Here is a 16,733-nt window from a genome sequence, read left to right as displayed (position 1 = left end):
TCTTTTTAACCTTTAATTTAACTTTTTAATTTTTAACCTTTCATGGGAATAAAAGGAAAATTTTCTTTTTGGACCATGGTAAAAAAAAAAAGTTTAATAAAAATGATTCCAGCATTTCACTGCTTAAGTTGTGGAAACTAGTTGACAATTTATGGTAACTTTTTTATATATATCCACCAATAGATGGAAACTATCAGATAATGTGTTCCCCTTCGCTAAATATGGGCAACCTCATTTATTTGTATCCGCATAGTGACACCCTGTCATAACAGTATTTCAGGGTCGTTTACGAGTCATTTTACAATATTTTAGGTGATTTTTTAGATGTTTTGTTGGAACAAAATTGGCTTGTAGAATTCCTCTAGAATTTGGATGATAACAAGGTATTAAAGAACAATTAGATATGCTAATATATGTTCAGGTGTGCAGGACCATAAATTAAATTTTAAAAAGGTATGAACATGTATAAAAGCATCAGAAGCACAAAGAGAATATAAAAGACAATTGGTAGAAGATCTGATGAAAGGTAAACCAGAAGTCAACGCATTGGATCAGAAGAAAGGAATCAACTCAGAAGCTGAAGATCTACATCATACTTTGAAGACCTCTAGACTCTGAAGTACAGAAGATCCTGAGGGACCTAGAAGCCACATCAATTTTGTCCTTTTTTGTAGTTGTCTCTATCAAGACTCTGATAATACAATTTATCTTCTTCTGACCTTGTGTATAAACAAACAAAGGACTTCAAGGACAAAGTGAATGAACGGATAATTCTAGTTTCAGCAAAAAAATTATGAATGTATAATCAATGGCATTATCCATATCAGACAATGACCCAACTTCTTTGATTTGAAGTTTCTTAACTATTCTTAATGCGTTGACACTCTTCTCCAATGTCTCTCTAATCTTTGAATGTATAAGGTGTAAGAGTTAACTTAAAATCAGGTTCAGAAATCAGGAGCAACGTGCCACGATCAGAAGCAACGTGCCACGATGGAGAACAACATGCCACGATTGGAAGCAACGTGCCACGATGGGTTGAAAGCAGATCCTGATGCAAGCACTGGAAAAATCGTGCCACGATGGAATCGTAACGTGGCACGATGGTACGCTGAAGGAAATAAAGAAAACGTATTTTTCAGTGCAGATTTGTTCCATATTTTAAGGGTTACTTTTACTATAAATATAAACCTTGTATCAGATGAAACGTAGAGTAGAAAACAGGGTTTAGAAGCCAACATAAAAAACTAGGGTTTATAGAGAATTCTCTTGGCAACAACACTAGGGTTGGGTTTGTTTTCGATTCACCTTGAACAAAGCACTATTAGGATTGAGTCTCTTGGTCACGGGAAGAGGCTGGAACTTTGGGCAGAATTAGGTTTGAAGACTGATTCTTGTAACCCTCTGACATCTCTTTGTAAAGAAACTCATATCATTATAGTGGAACGGAGAGCTGCTCTCTCCCCCAGAGTAGGTCATCATTAGACCGAACTGGGTAAACAGATTCTCGTGTTCTCTCTCTCTCTCTCCTCTCTTGCTGTTTTATTTTGTTTGTTTTATTTTTGTCATCCGCTTCAATTGATTGCTTGGTATTAATTTGCTCCACACATCAAGTTTTTATTGGTGTGGTTTTCACAACGAATCCGCAACAATTGGCGCCCACCGTGGGGCCAAGGTCAAATCAATAACCAGGTATCATGGGTTCGAAGTGGGATATTGAAAAGTTTACCGGTAGTAACGACTTCGGGTTGTGGAAGGTAAAGATGAGGGCTATTCTAATTCAACAAAAGTGTGTTGAAGCATTGAAGGGAGAAGCACAGATGCCTGCGCATCTGACACCTGTAGAGAAGACGGAGATGAATGATAAAGCGGTCAGTGCTATCATTCTGTGTCTTGGTGATAAGGTGTTGAGAGAGGTAGCAAGGGAGACTACTAGTGTGTCTATGTGGAATAAACTTGATTCATTGTACATGACCAAGTCCTTGGCACATAGACAATGTCTGAAACAACAACTCTACTTTTATCGAATGGTGGAGTCAAAACCTATAATGGAGCAACTGACGGAATTCAATAAGATTATTGATGATTTGGCGAACATAGATGTAAACCTGGATGATGAGGATAAAGCCTTACACCTACTGTGTGCTTTACCTAAGTCCTTTGAGAATTTCAAGGATACTATGCTTTATGGCAAAGAGGGCACTATCACTTTGGAGGAAGTTCAAGCAGCTTTGAGAACCAAAGAGTTGACCAAGTTCAAGGAGTTAAAGGTTGATGATAGTGGAGAAGGCTTGAATGTCTCAAGGGGGAGAAGTGAAAACAGAGGAAAGGGGAAAGGCAAGAATTCCAGGTCAAAGTCTAGGTCAAAGGGTGGTGATAATAAAACAAAGTACAAATGTTTTATTTGTCACAACTATGGTCACTTCAAGAAGGATTGTCCGGAGAGAAAGGGAAATGGAAGTGGTAATCCATCCGTTCAGATTGCAAGTGAAGAGGAAGGTTATGAGAGTGCTGGAGCACTAACTGTGATAAGTTGGGAACCTGAAAAGGGCTGGGTCTTGGACTCTGGATGCTCTTATCACATCTGTCCGAGAAAGGAGTACTTTGAAACTTTGGAGCTGAAAGAAGGTGGAGTCGTTCGCCTTGGTAATAATAAGGCTTGCAAAATTCAAGGTATGGGTACTATCCGTCTCAAAATGTTTGATGACCGTGATTTCCTTTTGAAGGATGTGAGGTATATTCCTGAACTTAAGAGAAATTTAATATCTATAAGCATGTTTGATGGTCTAGGATATTGTACTAGAATTGAACATGGTATGATGAGAATTTCTCATGGTGCATTAGTTATAGCTAAAGGGTCTAAAATACATGGTTTATATATTTTAGATGGTTCCACTGTTATAGGTCATGCATCGGTTGCTAGTGTAGACACTCTGGACATAACTAAACTGTGGCATTTGAGGTTAGGTCATGTCAGTGAGAGGGGTTTAGTTGAGCTAGCTAAACAAGGTTTGCTAGGGAATGAAAAATTGAACAAACTAGATTTCTGTGATAATTGCACATTAGGCAAACAACACAAGGTGAAGTTTGGGGTGGGTGTGCATAAATCTAGTAGACCTTTTGAGTATGTTCATTCGGACCTTTGGGGTCCAGCATCAGTTAAAACTCATGGGGGAGGTTCATATTTCATGTCTATTATTGATGATTTTTCTAGAAGGGTATGGGTTTACGTTCTGAAGAATAAAAGTGACGCCTTTGAAAAATTTAAAGAATGGCATACACTTGTAGAAAATCAGATTGGAACTAAACTGAAAGTGTTGAGAACTGACAATGGCCTGGAGTTTGTTTCAGAGCAGTTTAATGAGTTTTGCAGGAAAAGAGGTATAAAGAGGCATAGAACCGTGGCATACACACCTCAACAGAATGGTCTTGCTGAAAGAATGAACAGGACCTTGTTGGAGCGTGTGAGGTGTATGCTGTTGGGAGCTGGATTGTCCAAGAGTTTCTGGGGAGAAGCTGTTAGTACTGCAGCATATTTGATTAACAGATGTCCATCAACAGGGATAGATTTCAAGACACCTATGGAGGTTTGGAGTGGGAGACCGGCAGACTACTCTAATTTGAAATTTTTCGGAGCTTTAGCATTTGCTCATGTGAGACAGGACAAACTTGATGCTAGAGCTGTGAAGTGTATTTTCATGGGTTATCCTGAAGGTGTGAAAGGTTACAGACTGTGGAAGATGGAACCTGGAGGATCAAAATTTATTATAAGCAGGGATGTTACTTTTGATGAGACCCGTATGGGGATGAAGTGCAAAGACCTGGATACAAGCTCAGAAACGGGGGTAGAGAAAATTCAGTTTGAGGTGGAGCCTACCACTGATGAAAGGGAAGGGGAGGATCAGACTCCAGTACCTGATGAGAGTGAAGGCCAAGAAACAATTGATCCTGACTATCAGCTAGCAAGAGATAGGATAAGGAGACAAATTAATCCACCTGTTAGATACGGTTATGCTGACCTCATATCTTATGCTTTGAATGCAGCTGAAGAATTGCAAGACTCGGAACCAAAGAACTTCAGGGAAGCATTAGAAAGCAATGAAAGCAAGGACTGGCTGAGGGCAAATGAGGAAATACTTTCATTGGAAAAGAACCAGACTTGGAAACTTGTTTCATTACCTAAGAATCAAAGGGTAGTGGGAAGCAAGTGGGTGTTTAAGAAGAAAGAAGGTATACCAGGGGTCGAAGCACCAAGGTATAAGGCAAGACTTGTAGCAAAGGGTTTTACTCAGGTGGAAGGGATTGATTACAATGAAATCTTTTCACCGGTGGTAAAACATTGTTCTATAAGGGTACTTATGGCGATTGTTAACATGTATGATCTTGAGTTAGAACAAATGGATGTGAAGACCGCATTTCTACATGGAGAGTTGGAAGAAACTATCTATATGCAACAACCAGAAGGTTTCATAGAAGATAATACAAAAGTGTGTTTGTTGAAGAAATCTTTGTATGGGTTGAAGCAAAGTCCAAGGCAGTGGTATCGTCGGTTTGATGAGTTCCTTATAAAGGCTGGTTTTGTGAGAAGCAACTATGATAGTTGTGTTTACATGATGAGGAGGAATGAGAAAGTCATTTTCTACCTTCTCCTTTATGTAGATGATATTCTTATGGCAAGTTCTGACATGCAAGAGATTCAGAAGCTCAAGAAAAGATTGAATGATGAATTTGAGATGAAGGATCTTGGTAATGCAAAGAGGATACTTGGTATGGATATCATAAGGGACCGAAACAAAGGTGAGCTATTCTTATCTCAGCAAGGTTACTTGAGGAAAGTGGTGGAGCGGTTCAGAATGAAAGATTCTAAAGTCGTTGGCACTCCTCTTGGTCATCACACAAAGTTGTCAATAAAGCAGTGTCCTCAATCCGATGAAGAGAAAAGCAAGATGGAGGGTACTCCCTATGCAAGTGGGGTTGGAAGCATCATGTATGGTATGGTTTGTAGTAGACCGGACTTATCCTATGCAATAAGTGTGATAAGTCGGTTTATGGGAAATCCGGGTCAAGTACACTGGCAAGCTTTGAAGTGGGTTCTGAGATATTTGAATGGGACTTTGAAAGGTGGTCTGAAGTATACAAGGTCACAACCAGGAAGGGATGCTTTGGAAGGATATGTGGATGCGGACTATGCAGGTAATGTAGACACTAGAAAATCTCTATCAGGTTTTGTGTTTACTTTGTTCGGTACAGCGGTAACTTGGAAGGCAAATCAACAATCAGTTGTAGCTCTTTCAACAACTCAAGCAGAGTACATAGCCCTTGTTGAAGGGGTCAAGGAAGCCATATGGTTGAAAGGTATGATTGGAGAAATGGGGATTAGTCAAGGGTGTGTGAAGATACATTGTGATAGCCAAAGTGCCATTCATTTGGCAAATCATCAGGTCTATCATGAAAGAACAAAACACATTGACATTCGTTTGCACTTTGTTAGAGACATGATTGAGACAAAGGAGATCATGGTGGAGAAAGTGGCATCGGAAGAAAATCCAGCAGACATGTTCACCAAATCATTACCAAGATCAAGATTCAAGCATTGCTTGGACTTGATTAACTTCATTGAAGAATAGATGAAGGTTGGAGAGAGCAGCAAGGTGATTGATGGTTAAATTGGCATCATCACTGATTTGAAGTCAAGGTGGAGAATTGTAAGAGTTAACTTAAAATCAGGTTCAGAAATCAGGAGCAACGTGCCACGATCAGAAGCAACGTGCCACGATGGAGACCAACGTGCCACGATTGGAAGCAACGTGCCACGATGGGTTGAAAGCAGATCCTGATGCAAGCACTGGAAAAATCGTGCCACGATGGAATCGTAACGTGGCACGATGGTACGCTGAAGGAAATAAAGAAAACGTATTTTTCAGTGCAGATTTGTTCCATATTTTAAGGGTTACTTTTACTATAAATATAAACCTTGTATCAGATGAAACGTAGAGTAGAAAACAGGGTTTAGAAGCCAACATAAAAAAACTAGGGTTTATAGAGAATTCTCTTGGCAACAACACTAGGGTTGGGTTTGTTTTCGATTCACCTTGAACAAAGCACTATTAGGATTGAGTCTCTTGGTCACGGGAAGAGGCTGGGACTTTGGGTAGAATTAGGTTTGAAGACTGATTCTTGTAACCCTCTGACATCTCTTTGTAAAGAAACTCATATCATTATAGTGGAACGGAGAGCTGCTCTCTCCCCCAGAGTAGGTCATCATTAGACCGAACTGGGTAAACAGATTCTCATGTTCTCTCTCTCTCTCTCTCTCTCCTCTCTTGCTGTTTTATTTTGTTTGTTTTATTTTTGTCATCCGCTTCAATTGATTGCTTGGTATTAATTTGCTCCACACATCAAGTTTTTATTGGTGTGGTTTTCACAACGAATCCGCAACATAAGGAACTGAAGACTTGAAAAATGATAACAAGACTCTACTCTTTTTAATTGTGACCTTACTCTGTCAAATAAAAAAGCGCATAGATCACTTAAAAATTTCTTATCAAAGTTTGTATCTTAGAAATTCTAAGTTTAAGAGTCTCTTCAGTTTTGTATTTGTTTACACCTCTAAATGTATATCAAGTGTAAGGACATATTTGTTTTAGAAGTATCTTTAAGTTGTGATTGGACATTTAGAAGTCTCTTGCTTGTGTGTTTGAGCATTACAAGTCTCTTGCTTGTGTCGGTGAACAAATTGTAACAATTTGTGATTATCGTGGAAATCCCTTTGAGTTGTTGGTTTAAGTATTTTTATTTTTTAGACTTTTATATCTTTCAATTTTAGCACGCGCTTTGATCATTTTGCTTAAAATATATCTTTTTTTCCCTCTTAAATAAAAGAAAACTTGGTGACCTCGATTTACCAATATCGTTGGCAGGTAGGCTCCTTTTATCATGCAGTGTGGTAGCATTTGTCCTAAAAAAAAAAATCTCATTGTACCATTTTTTTTAGGGAATTATACCAATTATTACTCTAGTAATATTTTTACGGTGGTTAATTTCTGTTAGAAAATTTGCCGCGCTCACAATGTGAATTTTCTTCTCACATTCAAGTTTTCTCTATTTACAAAAAGTAATATCACATGTTGAGACTAAGTGCTCCTTAACAAATTTAGAACTCCTTCACAAACGTTTGGCCAATATATCATTAGGATTTAGGACTAGAGAAGGTTTGGTTGCTTTCATATAGTAATATGTGGTATCCACACAAATTAACGTTTGTTCTAAATGGCCAACTCGTTATAAGGATATTAATCAATAACTGTTGTTCAGTTTCTGAAGTGCAGCTTCTGAACAGCAGCTTCTGAAGTGCAGCCTCTGAACATCAGATAGCTTCTGATGTGTAGCTTCTGGTGTGTTCAGAAGCTGGGTCTAGTAACAAACTTTGGTTAGCTTGTTAACCAAGGGAGTTAGTTTGTTAGAGGAGTTTGTTACAACGTCTAGTTGTATATATACTCACTCATATGTTGTAAATATTAGAGAATGTGTATGAATCAATAAAAAATTTCCATTAGTTTTCTCTCTTTCAGTTTTACAAATAATTATGTTAGTTTCATCTTGCACATAAAACAACTTATTCTTCATAAGCACTTTTGCTGCGCAAAGAACATAGTGATTATTCTAACAATTGGCATCCAGAGCCTGGTTGAATCTTGGGAAACACGAGTGAAAGTGAGGGGAATCATCATCGGGAACCAAAGAGTGAGGTGTGTGTATTGATTTCTCTGTTTTTCTGAGATTTAGCAAGATGAACACAAACGGTTTTGGATCAAATATCTTGATTCTTGATGGCAAGAATTGGGAACGATGGAGCGCTTTGATGAGATCGTTGTTTGGCGCGCAAGATGTGAGTGATCTTGTTCAGAATGGGTTTGAAGAACCTCCTGCAAATGCTACTGATGTGCAGAGAGCTGCATTCAGAGAAAACAAGAAGAAAGATTGCAAGGCTCTGTTCTACATTCAACAGAATGTTGATAATCAGCACTTTGAGAAGATAGCCAAAGCAACAAGATCAAAAGAAGCATGTGATATTCTTGAGAATTATCACAATGGGGGAGAAAAAGTGAAACAGGTCAAGCTGCAATCATATAGAAGGAAGTATGAAATGATGCAGATGGAAGAAGACCAGAAGGTGAGTGATTATTTCTCAAAGATGATTGAAATCGTGAATTTGATGAAGAACTATGGTGAAAACATTTCTGATCAGATGGTAGTTGAAAAGGTGCTGAGATCTTTAAGCCAAAAGTTTGACTTCATAGTAGTAGCAATGCAAGAAGCAAAGGATGTGAAAACTATGAAGATTGAAGAATTGCAGAGTTCTCTAGAAGCACATGAACTGCTGGTAATTGATAGAAGTTCTGAAAGATCAGTTCAGCAAGCTCTTCAAGCTCAAACAACAAAGAAAGAAGGAAATCACAAGAATTCCAAGAAAGGGAAGGGTAAATCAAACTGGTCCAACAATTCAAAATCCAAGGCTGATAACAAAACTGAGTCTTCTAATAGAGAAGGTTTTGGGAAAAATCAGAACAAAAAAAGGATTTTGATAAGAGTAAGGTTCAGTGTTATAATTGTGACAAGTTTGGACATTTTGCTGATGAGTGTTGGTTCAAGAAAGATCAGAATACTGAAGAAGCCAATATTGCTTATGGAGGTGACCCTGATGCAGTGTTGTTAATGGCTGCCACATGTGAAGATAGGATGAAAGGTGAAGAGTGGTACCTTGACTCTGGGTGTTCTAATCATATGACAGCTCATAGAGAGTGGTTAACTAATTTTAATGCTAGCAAGAAAACTAGTATCAAATTGGCTGACAATAGAAAGCTTGCATCAGAAGGGAGTGGTAACATAGTGATGAGGAGCAATTTTGGTGGTAAAGTCATAATTGAAGATGTGTTCTATGTCCCAGATATGAAGTGTAATCTGATGAGCATAGGTCAATTAGTGGGGAAAGGATTCTCAGTTTCAATGGAGGGTGAATCCTTGAAACTGTTTGATCCAAAGAAGAATCTGGTATTAAAATCTACTTTGTCAAAGAACAGAACCTATAGATGCAACATATCAAGCAACAGGATGATGTGTATGTCTGCAACTGTCATTGAAGATGCTGAAGCATTGTGGCATTTGAGGTATGGGCACCTAAACTTTAGAAGCCTTAGTGAATTGAGTTCTAAAGAGTTAGTGAATGGTTTGCCAAAATTCAATGCCAAGAAATCCATATGTGAAATATGTGTAAAGAGCAAGCAAAGTAGATTACCCTTTGTATCTGATGCACCTAAAAGAGCAAGTGAAGCACTGCAAGTTGTTCATTCAGATATCTGTGGCCCATTTGAGGTACCTACTCTTGGTGGTAGTAAGTATTTCATTACCTTTATTGATGAATTCACAAGAATGATTTGGCTGCTTACTATTAAGCAAGCTTAAGAGTGAAGCTTTGGAAACATTCAAAAAATTCAAAGTCTTAGTAGAAAAGGAAAGTGATAAATCTATTAAGATTTTGAGGACAGATGGTGGAGGTGAGTATACCTCAAAGGATTTTGAAGCTTTCTGCACAAGTTAAGGAATTGTTCATGAAGTAACTGCTCCATATACTCCTCAGCATAATGGACTGGCAGAAAGACGAAACAGGACTCTGCTAAACATGACCAGAAGCATGCTTAAGTAGAAGAATTTGCCACACAAGTTTTGGGGTGAAGCAGTAACTACTGCTGCTTACATTCTAAACAAGTGTCCCACTAAGAAGTTAAATCTGAAGGTGCCAGAAGAAGCTTGGTGTGGAAGGAAGCCCAGTGTTAAACACTTAAAAGTGTTTGGTTCCTTGTGTTATAAGCATGTACCAGATGCTAGAAGAAGCAAGCTAGAAGATAAAAGTGAAATTATGATACTCATAGGGTATCATCCTACTGGTGCATACAAACTGTACAATCCTGTGAATCAGAAGGTCTATTTCAGCAGAGATGTGATAGTGAATGAAGCTGAGAAGTGGAAATGAGAAAATGAACCTGAGTACAACAGTGAAATCCAACAAAGCTACATATACCCTGATTCAAGTGATGAATCAGAAGGTGAAGATGATCATGAAGTGACTGCAGATGATCAAGAGGAAATCATAGCACCAGCAAGACCTCAAAGGAACAGAAATCCACCTGCTAGATTGACTGATTGTGAAGTAACCTCTAATAATGCAGTGAATGGTGAAGGTGATTTCATTCACTTTGCATTATTAGCAGATGTTGAACCAGTTAATTATAAAGAAGCTTTGAAGACTTATGGAAAAGAGTTATGGTCGAAGAACTGCAGTCAATTGAGAAGAATCAAACCTGGGAGCTAGTTGACTTGCCAGACAAGAAAAAGAAAATTGATGTCAAATGGGTATTCAAAGTGAAGTTGAACCCTGATGGACAAGTCTCTAAGCACAAAGCAAGATTGGTGGCTAGAGGTTTTCTTCAGAAGCAAGGCATAGACTATAATGAAGTGTTTGCTCCAGTTGCTAGAATTGAAACTGTGAGGTTAGTCACTGTTATTGCTTGTAAGAATGAGTGGTCACTCTAACATTTAGATGTAAAGTCAGCATTTCTAAATGGCCCACTGGAAGAGATAGTGTATGTATCACAACCACCAGGTTTTGAAATTGCTGGGAAAGAAAATATGGTGTATAAACTGCACAAAGCACTATATGGATTAAAACAGGCTCCTAGAGCATGAAACAAGAAGATTGACCACGTTTTAACCCAGATAGGCTTTGAAAAGTGTTTAGTTGAGTTTGGTGTTTATGTTCAGAAACTTTCTGATGGAGGAACTGTTATAATTTGTCTGTATGTTGATGACTTACTCATCACCGGTAGCTCAACATCAGAGATTGATAAGGTTAAGAAGAGACTGAAGCAGGAGTTTGAAATCACTGATCTGGGTGAACTTTTATTCTTTTTAGGAATGGAATTTGTGAAATTGAAAACTGGGATAGTGATGTATCAAAAAAAAATACATTGGTGAATTGCTTGATAAATTTGAAATGAAAGATTGCAATACAGTTTCAAATCCATCAGAAACAAACTCAAAGCTTGATGAATGCATTGAAGAAGAGAAAGTAAATTCCACAATGTTCAGGCAAATTGTGGGATCTCTGAGGTATCTGTGTAATAGCAGGCCAGACATATGCTACTCAGTGAGTGTGATCAGCAGGTTCATGCATGATCCAAGGAAATCTCATCTGATAGCAGCAAAGAGGATTCTCAGATACATAAAGGGCACCATAGATTTTGGTCTGTTATTTCCTTATGAAGCTCAAAGCAAAGTGAATGAGCTCATAGGATACTCTGATAGTGATTGGTGTGGGGATCTGACTGATAGGAGGAGCACTTCAGGCTATGTGTTCAAATTCAATGGTGCTGCAATCTCATGGTGCACCAAGAAGCAACCAGTCACTGCACTCTCATCATGTGAAGCAGAGTACATAGCTGGAACCTTTGCTACTTGTCAAGCACTTTGGCTGGATTCAGTGATGAAGGAACTTAAGTGTGAAGTGATGAAGCCTTTAACACTAAAGATTGATAACAAATCAGCTATAAGTCTTGCTAAGAATCCAATCTCACATGGCAGGAGTAAACACATTGAGACCAGATTCCATTTCATTAGGGAGCAGGTGACTAATGGAATGATTGAGCTGCACTACTGCCCCACAGAACTGCAAATTGTTGATGGTTTTACAAAAGCAGTGAAGCTTGACAGATTTGAATTCTTGAGGAAGAAATTAGGTGTTTTTAATATTCAGCAGTTATGATTATGGGGGAGTATTAGGATATTAATCAATAACTGTTGTTCAGTTTCTGAAGTGTAGCTTCTGAACAGCAGCTTCTGAAGTGCAGCCTCTGAACATCAGCTAGCTTCTGATGTTTAGCTTCTGATGTGTAGCTTCTGATGTGTTCAGAAGCTGGGTCTAGTAACAAACTTTGGTTAGCTTGTTAACCAAGGGAGTTAGTTTGTTAGAGGAGTTTGTTACAACGTCTAGTTGTATATATACTCACTCATATGTTGTAAATATTAGAGAATGTGTGTGAATCAATAAAAAATTTCCATTAGTTTTCTCTCTTTCAGTTTTACAAATAATTCTGTTAGTTTCATCTTGCACATAAAACAGCTTATTCTTCATAAGCACTTTTGCTGCGCAAAGAACATAGTGATTGTTCTAACACTCGTGTAGTCGTGTTTGATTCAATGCTTGGAAGTCAAAACAACTTGATCAGTATAGGGAAATTTGAAAACGAAATTTATGCTGTAAAATTAACTCATTTACGGGTTGCCCATTTAATGTTTATTTTTTGTTGCTGATATCCCATTTAATGTTGATTGATGAGTTTTACATTTGCTTTCGAAAACAAGTTGTACATTTAATTTTTGCTTTTCATATCCAATGCCTATGGGTCCTTCAAAAAAATATCCATGCCTACGGGAATGATAAACACATACTATACCGCTAAAGATAGGTTGAATTGAAAGGCAAAAGAGAAAAGCCAATTTTTTATTTGAGAGTGATATGAAGAAAAATAAGTTAAATGCGTGCACAATTATGCATATAGCAAAAAGCCATTATGCATATAGCTACTTGATATTGTTTTATACGGTTTGAAGATATATATTATTACACACAAGACCAAAATTAATCTTCCTTAAAAAAAAATCTAATAAATAAATGCACAATTTACTAGAAAGTTGAGTTAATTATAGTATAGGTGAATAATTTTTATAAGGATGTACACACATGGTCTCCGACAAAAAATGGATTGACCCTTGTGTACATAGAAATAAAATATTTTAAGGTGGCTAGGGATTTTCACTGCGCTTCCATCTGAAATTACCATGCATGTTTCATGGTTTGGTGGCAACCATCTTTTTCGAAAGGACATCTGCACCTATGCTTCAAACTATTTGGTTGGCGAGAAATTGTATTTGTTAGGATGAAATTTCTTTCATGGTGGTGGCTTAAGATTTATAAGCCTCATACTTTAATTTTGTCGAATTTCATACATGGTGGACTAAACCATTAGTTTGTCTTGGTTACTCCACCTTGTAATGCAGTAATTAGGCTGCAGTAGTTTTTTTGTTTTACTTTTTGTCTTTTGATACTTTGTACTGTCTCCTGATTAGGCACATCTTGTACTTAACTTGGTCGCTTTTTTCTCCGTCTCCACCTTGTAATGCATTAATTTGGCTGCAGTAGTTTTTTTGTTTTACTTTTTGTCTTTTGATACTTTGTACTGTCTCCTGATTAGGCACATCTTGTACTTAACTTGGTCGTTTTTTTCTCCGTCTCCACCTTGTAATGCATTAATTTGGCTGCAGTAGTTTTTTTGTTTTGCTTTTTGTCTTTTGATACTTTGTATTGTCTCCTAGTTAGGCACATCTTGTACTTAACTAGGCCGCTTTTTTCTCTAGAATTTATTTAATTGTCTTTTTGGCTTCTTCACAAAATTTTGTACGATACGTATATTTTCAAAGAAAAAAGTATGATGAGTTAGTCTATACATATATCTAAAGAGGATGCATATAGTGGGCCTTTGGCCCTCTTTTGTACCAAAAAAAATAAAAAATAGGATGCATATGGTTTGTGTGTAATACTTTTTTCAATTATGTCATTCATTTAAACTTATTGCGCTTACCTTTTTATTCTTTTTTTTAGGAGACCATTTTATCTTTCTAATTTTTCAAAATTATTTAAGTGCGATATATGATATAAAATTTATGACCAAATATACAATAATATAGATATACAATTAAGAACAATAAAAAAATCAAACTATTGTCTTTCTGCTAATAAAAAAATCAAACTATTGACTTTCTGCTAGTATTAACATAATATCCTTGGGTGTGTATATAAAATAAATTAAATTGAAAGTGAGGTTAACAATTTGGACCTCTCTTCCATTATCCTCTCCTGTTATTTAACTTAACGTGTTATAGGATCTGGATGCCAGCCTCAGATTTGAATTTGAAGAAAGAAAAGAAAACTAAATTCATATTATGATTGATTTGGTGGCAGATCTCCTCCGGGGTCCACTATGTGTTCGATATTTGAGGTGGTGTTGGTGGCTTTGAGTGGGGGTTCGTGGGGCTGTCTTGGTGAGGTTTGGATGGGTGTGTCGGAACGGTTTGCAGACGGGAGCTTTCTAAGGGGGTGGCAGGTGTTGTTTAGGTTTAGAGACCAGTGTTTGTTAGGATGATTTCTTTTGGAAGCAGCCTTTGTTACACGGGTCCTTGTTCGTCGTCACTAGCTCTTGTTTGCGTTTTTTTGGGTTGTTTAAGGTGTTTTGGGTGTTTGGAGGGTGTGTGTCCCATTGTGTTGAGCCTTTTCCTTTGATTTGTTTGTTGCTTGCACCATCGTATATCATGTCTTTCGATGAGCCGGTTACTTTTGATTCGAGATCGGAAGTCGGTGTCTAGATGCAATCTTGTTTGACTTGTTATGGTGTTTCTCTGGTGTACCGGGGGTGAGGGGTGTCCTGCTGATTTGATCCTAAAGACTGGTGGGCCGATAACTTTTGATTCGAGATCGGGAGTCAGTTCTTTGGCTCAAGTTGCTTTTTGGGCTTTTTATGATGCTCTTTCGGTGGATAGGAGGTTGAGAAGTGGTGGTAGCTGTATGATCATTCCGTTAAGAGCTTTTCAAATGTGGCTCAGCTTTGGTCTTGAGGACTGAGAGATTTATTTTGAGGGGTGTTCTTTGGGGTTGAGTAGTGACGATGGATGGTGGTGGATACCGTTTTTACGGTGTTTGTTTTCGTTTAGTAGTTGGTTTTAGGTGGTGAAGTGTTTTGGTGGGTTTGTCCTCAAGGGTGTTTTTTAGGGTTGGGTGTTTATTTTGGGTGTTCCGCCTTTATAAGGCGTCTTTAGTTTGTATTCTCTATTTCACCGGTCAAAGTTCGTCTTAAGCAGGATACGATTGTTTAATAAAATTTGTCGTTAAAAAAAATAGATCCTTAAAAAGGTAATGTTCTATTAAATTAACTTAAATGACCTTTTTAAAGCTTAAAAATCGATAAGACTAATGTCTAATCCGATAATTTTGTCAAACGTAAAGGACCAAAAGAGGTATTTGGTTTTATTCTTGAGAGACCCTTTGAAGTCTTAATCTACAGTGTGACAGTGCCATTGTCCTTAAAGACGGGTCCCCTTGGAGACTTCTATCAAGCTACAGTCTAACTCACTCAGCTTATAGCTGGGGGGAACTGTTTCGGACTGACCTAAGGCCCATTTCGACTAGGTTCAGGTCTAACCCGAGCCTCAGAAGCAGGTGACACCATACAATGGACACACTCAAAATCCCACTGGATTATGGTATAGACCAATAGATCATGACCATTCATTCTGGATCCTATGCTACGGACCACACTGATGATCACTCCCGTCCCTCTATGGGACAACTGTCCAAGTGAGGGCTTGTCATCTAAAACACTACTTATACACAATATATACTCATGATTAGCCTTAGGTCAGGTATGACGCTTTTTATCCATAATATACCCGCATTCTCTCTTGAACCCCTTACTTATTGACTTGGTTGTTGGAGCATATGCAAGTACACCATCTCAACCTCTTTTCATAGCGGATCTCAACCAACAAATCATCTTCCTAGGTCTAATCGTATCAAGCATCATACAAAACATATCGAAATAAATATACAATTTTTATCATGTATTGTATATTTATATTGTCACTATCTTCTTGTCACCATCTTCTATTTATCCATGAAATATATATTTATCCTTGGAGTATATTTTTTTTTACTTATATAAATCAATATTAAATGTATTTATATCATCATAATATTGAAATACAATCAAAATGAATCGATAAAATTACATAAAAATATGTTTATTAAAATATTTGTTTGGTTAAAAACAAAACTCTAAAGACATATTCATCTGAAACTCGTGGAACACACATATAATATTTCTATATGTGACATAAAATTAAAATTGAGGACTTTGAAATTATAATAACTCTCGAGTCTCGAGTATGTTATTGTACTCTCCCAGATGTGATACTCAAAGAATCAAAGAGGAATCCATTGACACCTGTAATCAATACACTTATGAATAAAATATTTGTTGCTTCCATTACTTGGACAATTGTCATCAGTTTTACATATAAGTTCACCTGTTTAAAATTCAAAGATAATAAAATAACATTACTAAAACATGATAAATGGTTGTGTATGAAAGAATATCTTACGATAATGTTCATTTGCAATAAAAAGAATTAAACTCATAGCATAAATAAATTTGATAATTGCAGACATATTTTTCAACGTAAAACCTATAATATTCTTTGATATATTTATAGTGTGCAAAGTTCATTCTTTTTATACAAATAATTAAATAATTCTTAGCACTCATAAAGTTGTAAAAGCCATTTTCAAAATAATAATCATTATTAGATCTTTTTTTTTATTGTTTGTCCTTTAAGCACAACTAATAAGGAGGTCACATGATAGTAAGGGATTTTTTAAACATTTCTTGATAGTAAAGGGAATTTTTTTAACCTTTAATTACTCCTAACTTTTTAATTTTTAACCTTTCATGGGAATAAAAGGAAAATTTTCTTTTTGAACCATGGAAAAAAATTAATAGAAATGATTTCAGCATTTCATTGCTTAAGTTGTGGAAACTAGCTGACAATGTATGGTAATTTTTTTTTGA

General features: G+C 37.0%; 1 protein-coding gene and 2 long non-coding RNA genes across 3 annotated transcripts; 2 read left to right on the top strand and 1 right to left on the bottom strand.

Moving 5' to 3' along the window:
* Positions 1-166: 166 nt before the first annotated feature.
* On the top strand, positions 167-6,816 carry LOC146956725 (uncharacterized). The gene is made up of 2 exons (XR_015020641.1): positions 167-921; positions 6,445-6,816. It is a non-coding gene; the product is annotated as an uncharacterized LOC146956725 (long non-coding RNA).
* A 973-nt stretch (positions 6,817-7,789) lies between these two features.
* Positions 7,790-10,030, top strand: LOC146956724 (uncharacterized). The gene is made up of 3 exons (XM_085749631.1): positions 7,790-8,549; positions 8,657-9,372; positions 9,869-10,030. The coding sequence occupies exons 1-3, from the start codon at positions 7,790-7,792 to the stop codon at positions 10,028-10,030; spliced, it is 1,638 nt and encodes a 545-aa protein (XP_085605757.1).
* A 5,860-nt stretch (positions 10,031-15,890) lies between these two features.
* Positions 15,891-16,372, bottom strand: LOC146956723 (uncharacterized). The gene is made up of 2 exons (XR_015020729.1): positions 16,267-16,372; positions 15,891-16,191 (listed from the first exon to the last, which is right to left on the bottom strand). It is a non-coding gene; the product is annotated as an uncharacterized LOC146956723 (long non-coding RNA).
* Between the last annotated feature and the right edge of the window lie 361 nt (positions 16,373-16,733).

This window comes from Medicago sativa, chromosome 1 (assembly GCF_051527215.1).
Source record: "Medicago sativa cultivar Bolivia chromosome 1, Bolivia_mono, whole genome shotgun sequence".
Classification (NCBI taxonomy): domain Eukaryota; kingdom Viridiplantae; phylum Streptophyta; class Magnoliopsida; order Fabales; family Fabaceae; genus Medicago; species Medicago sativa.
The sequence above is the reverse complement of the archived record's forward strand: the minus strand, read 5'-3'. Positions and strand labels throughout refer to the sequence as shown.